The sequence below is a fragment of the Carassius auratus genome, chromosome 17, assembly GCF_003368295.1.
Source record: "Carassius auratus strain Wakin chromosome 17, ASM336829v1, whole genome shotgun sequence".
NCBI classification, from domain to species: Eukaryota; Metazoa; Chordata; class Actinopteri; order Cypriniformes; family Cyprinidae; genus Carassius; species Carassius auratus.
This window is the reverse complement of record NC_039259.1, coordinates 20,532,402-20,539,246: the sequence shown is the minus strand read 5'-3', so window position 1 is coordinate 20,539,246 and position 6,845 is coordinate 20,532,402. Positions and strand designations below refer to the sequence as shown.

Genomic DNA, 6,845 nt, shown 5'->3' with positions numbered 1-6,845 from the left:
GATTTTCGAAATCTCTTAAGCTCACAAAAGCTGCATTTGTGTGATTAAACTTTCATAGTTTTAATATTTTAATGTAATTTTTTCCTGTGATGGCTAAGCTGCCATTACTCCAGTCTTTAGTGTTACATGAACCTTCAGAAAGCATACTAATATGCTGATTTTGTGCCCAGGAAAGATTTCTTATTGTGAATGTTAAAAACATTTGTACTGCTTAATATTTTTGTGATTTCTTTTTTTTTTTTTTTTTTTTTAAATAGAAAGGGTTAGGGTTAAGGATAATAGCATGTATTTGAAATCGAAATCTGTTGTAACAAATTTCTTTCCTGTCACTTTTGAACAATTAAACATCATTGCTGAATAAAAGTACTGAGAAAAAAATAAAAATGTCTTACTGGCCCCAAACTTTGAATGGCATTGTAAGTATTAACTATTTAGTTTCTTGCTCACGGGAGTGTCATGTATTTTGAAAATATTGTTTAATATTGGTTTTAAACTTAACATGGAGAAAATGACCCTTTCTACTGCAATCAAAGTCCCAGTAGCTGTTAGGTACAAAACGAATCACATCTCAATTTGCAAATTAAGATAGACTAAAACTGACCTATAAAAGAGGTAAAGGGTTTTCCAGAGGTTAGTGCTGCTTTTTGCACTATACAGATGGAAATTACTTCCCAGCGTCCCCAAAATATCCAAACAAGGGTAGTCATCTACATAGAAAAGACTCAAACAGAAAACAGGGACCTTACAAGGACACTTAAGCACACACAATTTTGTGACCACTCATTGTCAGGGCATGTGGTTTTTGCCTGTGCTTAAAGGGAGGTGAAGATTCTTAGGCCTCTTGAGCTTTCTGGAGTTCAGCAAGAACATTTCTCTGAGCATGACCTCATTGGTCCACGATTGCAGAGATTTCACTCACACAATCATGTTACCTACATATATGAGAACGAGAGGAAAAATCTGAATGCTATAGTGAAGCCTACAAATGGAAGAGACTCACAATAAAGAGAAAACAAAAAACAGCTACATAGAACTTAACTTCCCAAAAACACACCTATACATTTTATCTTTGATAAACATTGATAGTGTATAAATAAAAAAACATTACGTATTTTTTAAGTTATAGACATATATGGAAAACGGTTTACGGTTTATGAAATGCTGTGAAATATTGTATAGAGTACAGATAGACTCGTCTGTAAGCTCATCATAAACATACATGGATGGTGTATTGCCCCTCTAATGCTGAGTATTACTGTTAAGTAGTAAATAAACACTGTACAGGTCACCATCTGTAACGGCCACGCCCACTGCTTCAAATGAATCGCAGAGCCACCCAATCAGAATGCTCAAATCTGGGTGTGCATGTGCTCTTCTCTTCTGCAGAGGTCTAATGTTTTTTTTTTGTTTTTTTTTTTCGCTTTTATAATAATTTTATTTGAAAATATATACTTTTGTTTCTTATCGGTATTTGAAAATCATTATAAAGGTCACTTACAAACCAGAAAGGGAGGAACAGTCTGAGAGTGCAGAAAATGTCATCTTTATAAAATCAAATTCTAGGTAAAAACAGAAATGCCTGACTAATGTTTGTCAAATGGGCAGGTGTGTTTAATCCACAGGCCCCTGGAAGATCAGTCTGATGAATCCCTGCTCGCCACTGAGCTGCTGGGCGCAGAAAGGACAGGCTGCGTGGAAGGTGTGCGTTCCGTGAGGAAGAGGGATTTGACTCCAATAAGCTGCTGTTTTTTCTGAGCACACGTGACCGCACGGACTGAATGCGTGAGTAGGAGGGGCTGCATCCAGATAAAACCCTGCCTCGCAGCCCAGCCACAGTGGCACATACGGCCCACGAGCTCGGCACATGGGACATTCCCGCTCACGGCCCTCCCTGCCGTCTCGCTCTGCGTCACGGTTGCCCCAGTTGTGGTAGCCGTGAACGTGACCGCAGTTTAGGTAGACCCAGGGTTGCTTCTCATCCACGATGTCCTTCCGCCGCATGCTGGGGAAAGCGAGGGTGTTGAAACCCACGGGACACTGGGGACGAGCGGCGTTCAGCTCTTGCCGGAGCGCCTCCAAGTGTTTGACGGTGGGAGTGCGGGAAAGCCCTTCTGCAGTACGCCACAAGAGAGTCGCTCCACAGAGATCGATCAGAGAGCCATCCACTAACTCTTGAGTCTCATTCTCCACCTACAGCGAGAAAGAGAAGAGGACTTAACTATAAATAGAGCCAATATTCTTGCTTTTAACACAAATTATGCATGATTAAACCGAAATAAAGGCAGATCTTTTCAGTAGATAAAAGTTTGCATGCAGGGGGCAGTAAAGCCCCAACACTCGCTGTATAGTAATGATTCATTCATTATAACCAGTCAAAAATGACAATAATATAACCATTTACTGCTTGAGACATCGGTCTTAAGTGAGTATGCAATGCACACAGACATAATGTGCAAAAAACACACACACCCTATGATTCACGCATTCACCCTGGAATGACATAATTCATGATTGTGACATTTTGATCAGCCTTTGGTTCGACCTTCACCGTACTGCATTATTTTCTCTCTCTCTCTCTCTCACACACACACACATTTGTAAGGGCACTGTGTGTGAATTGCACAGTGTCTGTGTCTACGCTGTGTTATGTGAAGGTCACTAAATGCAAAAGCAAACACAACACTGTATTTGAGCGAGCAAGCATGCATAGGGGAGTGTGTGTATGTTGGATCACTGTTTTCTTTGCCCTCAACATTTAAAGATTCCATAATTTTCTATATACAGTATTATCTTGAATATCATGTAATGTATACAAATGAGCAAATAACAAAAATAATAGAAATGACAGAAAAAAATTATTGTATTATCAAAAAAACTTTAATTTAACAAAAAAAAGCTTATATATATTAAATGTATATATACACACACACACACACACACACACTTTTTAATTTTTTTTTTATTGCAATAATAAATGCTTAAATGTTGTTTTAAATATCTTATACACATAACTACTAACAATTTCATATTTCACTATTTTAGGATTGGCAAGAACCATAATCTCAAAAGTTGATTAAAAGAATTGGTAACACTTGTTAACTATTAACAACGAAATTTCTCTCAAATAAGTTCTTAATTGGCTGTTTATTAATAGATATTAAGGTAGTTGTTAGGTTTAGGTAATAGGTAAGATTAGGGATGTAGAATAAGGTCAAGTAGAATAAAGCATTAATGTGTTCTTAAGCACTAATACATGGCTAATAATCTAGTCATATGCATGCTAATAAGCAACTAATAGGTGTTACCTATTCTAAAGTGTTTCCAAAGAATTCAGTAAAATTTTAAATGTTAAAATAATTTATAATAAATTTCTATTTTATGTTTCATGAACCTTCAGAAATCATTTTAATATGCTGTTATGGCATTATTTTAACCGTTAAAAACAGCTGTTCTGCCTAATATGTTTTGGGAACCATGCTACATTTTTTTCAGTATTCTTTGATAAATTAAAAGTTCAAAAGAACAGCATTTTTTTTTTTTATCAACTTAATGCATTATTGCTCAATAAATGTATTAATTTCTTAAAAAGTAAAAAACATTTGCACAGTAATGCATGTGTAACTTATACTGGCAATGTAAAAAATAAAATAAACAAATCACTAGAATCTGCTGCCTTGAGAACTGAATGGTAAAATTATATCTAGTGGTGCACACTGGTGGCATGTGTTAAACACTAAAAGTGCCCAATGATAAAATGTCATGTCCCAGCTTCTGAACAACATGACTGTTTCATCAGCATCAGGCCAGTGACTAAACAGTTGGGCTTTAACTTGATTTGTTCTGAGCCAGTAAAGCCGAAAGTCTCTACAGCATCACAGTCGAGCAGTGTTTGCCCAGCACTGAGGCAGCATTAGATCCATGCTTAGCCAGCATCGAACCATCAGCAGGACTCCTCAGGAGCGGGACATGAACAGCATTCAGGAGCGTGTTTGTTCTGCCTGTGACAACCCAGATTAATGGGGCGCCTCTGAGCCTCTGGACTGTGAGTACATGCGTATCAGAGAGACTGTTTGACTTGTGCAACAAGAATACATAAGCAGCAAAAATGTGGCCAAACACATCACGGGCTCTGTGAGCAGATCTAGGAATCTTTACTGGCCTATATTTGTCCAGACACCCACTGAAGATAATGACTTGTTATGAGCACAGGAGGAAAGTGTTGAGAGCAGTTCTCATTGGACCTCCTGTCTGACGCACTTAACAGATCAACTCCAGATCATCTTACAGCTTTGTGTTACACCGGACAGGGTTAAGATGTCTCGCCTGGGCCATTACTCTGGCAACAGCGTCCCAGAGCAACCGGTCAGCGGCACCAGAATTCTCCAACGTCCCGTCTTGCAGGGAGCCATATGACTGTTTAACAGAGCTTTAATTTCAGAATCCCATCTGACATTGCATTACAACGTCCACAAATGCTGCTTCAAAAACGTATGTCTCTAATAAGGCTGGGCATCATAATCTCTAAAGAAACCCACTTTCACTGAACAGATTTTCAAAAACAGGCAATTTTTCATAGTTATGTAATATGTACATTTCTGGTTGAATATATACAGTAATAAGTCCTTGTGTTAGCATACGTATATTTATATATTTGTAACATCGGATAACTGACCATTTTCCCTCGCTGCTGAGCAGACCGTGTCTCTCTCAGGGTGAACACGTTTCCGCACACTGAAATCTCTCTCCACACACCAGGTTTGGAATCCTCTGTGAAACCAAGGCGAGGATGCATTACCAACACGCCGTTAGTAGTCAGACCGTCCATCTGGCCATCCGATGTCTTCCACTTTGCGGCTTTCTCCTGTGAGCAAAAAAATATATGCATTTTATTTTAATAATTAAAGGGTTAGCGCACCTGAAAAGGAAAACGGTCATAATTTACTTATGACATTCCAAATCTGAGTGACTGAGGTTCTTCTGCTGGAAGACAAAAGAAGATATATTTTAAAGAACACTGGAGCCCACTGATCTCCACTGTATGGAAAAAAGACATCCCTCAAGTCATCTTAATGTTTCACAGAAGAAAATAAGTCATAGGGTTTATATAAATATTAACATTTTGAAAAAAAATTAATGAACTAGCCCTTTAAAATAAATAAATTAATTAAATTCCTCATGACTTTGAATAAATGTTGACATCACTATTTTAGATGTTACAACATTCAATTTATTCTAAAAGAGGAAATCTTTCTGTATTCCAGATCTGCTTTAATTACAGATTTGGACATGTTTGGCCTTGTTTATGCTTCTCGAAAGCCGTGCTAGTTTCTCAGGTCAAATCATCCACTGCCTTTATATAAGATGAAGTCACATGTTCTCGGCATCTCACCCCTAGGAAGATGTTCTTGGAGGAGTCGAATCCGGCGGCATAGATGCGGGCGGTATAAGGGGGTGTTCGCTGACACATGATCCGGCATGCGAAGCGAGATATGGTGCTCTGAACGGACTGAGTATCAGAGTTGCTCTGACTCCCGGGAACCGTGTCAGTCACCACAAAATCTATAGGACTCTCGGTTGAGCGGCCAATCTGAGATGCAGAAAGAGGTGAAACATCAAACTCTGCAGAGAAATTTGTAAGATTGCATACCAGTACACAATTATAGAAACAGTGTGGGAAATACATAAAGTAGATGCTAATGCCACCTTGTTTCTGCCTAGTGACCGCATTATTTCAGACTGACACTTTGAGTAGTGAGATTAATGGACACTTTTGAACACAGTCCAAGAAGTAGTCCTTTAGGAAAGCACAGCTTAGTCAGCATAAAGTCTTTACCTGAAACATGTCTGTATTGCTATCTTGAGTGTACTCCACCACCACTGTCTGTACACGGGACAACGTGTAGGAAATACTGTGCTGATCCTTGTTACTTATGGCCTAAGAAAAAAGGAAGAGAGATGCTAAAATAACACGTTGAAGTCGAGATACATATGCCCAAGATAAATAAGTGGTCAGAATTGTTGGTACTCTTGGTAAATATGATCAAAGGAGGATATGAAACTAAATCTGCATTGTTAATCCTTTTGATCTTTTATTTAAATAAATTCACAAAACATCTCCTCTTCAGTTCACCCCATTTATCTTCTACAAGGTGCAAGTAAGGGAACTGGAATGGCAATAACAGAAGCTTGGTTTTGTGCCCAGCGACCCATTTATGTGTTGTTTTAAAGATCCAAACATGTCATTTCTTTTTGTTTTTATCTGTTGGTATTTGATAGAATCAAAGATACCATGTGTCTAAACAAGATGTCCAGGACCTCCTGCAGAAAATATAGGCCCACAACATTATTTCATTGTACACAAGGGGTACTTTTTATCCCCGTGTTCACCAAACCCTTCGTGAGGATCTGCTGCTAAAAAGCTCATTTGTTTTTAGTTTCATCTAATCATAGAAGCCAGTCTCGTTTGAACTTCCAGTCATGTCTAACATATTAATATTCAGCAGGTTGATTTTTGGGTGAAGCATTTTCTTTTCTTGATAGGGCTGGATAATTTCATTTTCACAATCACCCTGGTGTTCTCAAAATTGTGAATATAAATGGGTATATATTTCAGTAACGCAGAAGAATTTATGCTCTAATGGGTGTGGTACTGTAGATTATATAGCGTATTGCAGGGTGCAATAACTCACTTTTTTCTATAATTGGGTAAACACTGGTATTGGCATTTTATTTGACTTTAATGTACGTGTATGTAGATGTTTATAATGTGTATTGGTACATAAGTATGTATGGATATTGTATGTTTCTGTGTATATATGCACTTATACATATATCATCATCATATA

General features: G+C 38.0%; 1 protein-coding gene across 1 annotated transcript in view; it reads right to left on the bottom strand.

The window, feature by feature from the left end:
* Positions 1-230: 230 nt before the first annotated feature.
* Positions 231-6,845, bottom strand: part of LOC113117581 (E3 ubiquitin-protein ligase pellino homolog 1-like) — a 31,148-nt gene continuing 24,533 nt past the window's right edge. Inside the window, exons 4-7 of the mRNA XM_026286356.1 lie at positions 5,834-5,935; positions 5,390-5,587; positions 4,673-4,861; positions 231-2,190 (exon numbers count right to left, since the gene is read on the bottom strand). Coding sequence (XP_026142141.1) covers positions 1,612-2,190; positions 4,673-4,861; positions 5,390-5,587; positions 5,834-5,935 — 1,068 coding nt within the window. The 3' untranslated portion in view covers positions 231-1,611. The remainder of the gene's footprint in view (positions 2,191-4,672; positions 4,862-5,389; positions 5,588-5,833; positions 5,936-6,845) is intronic.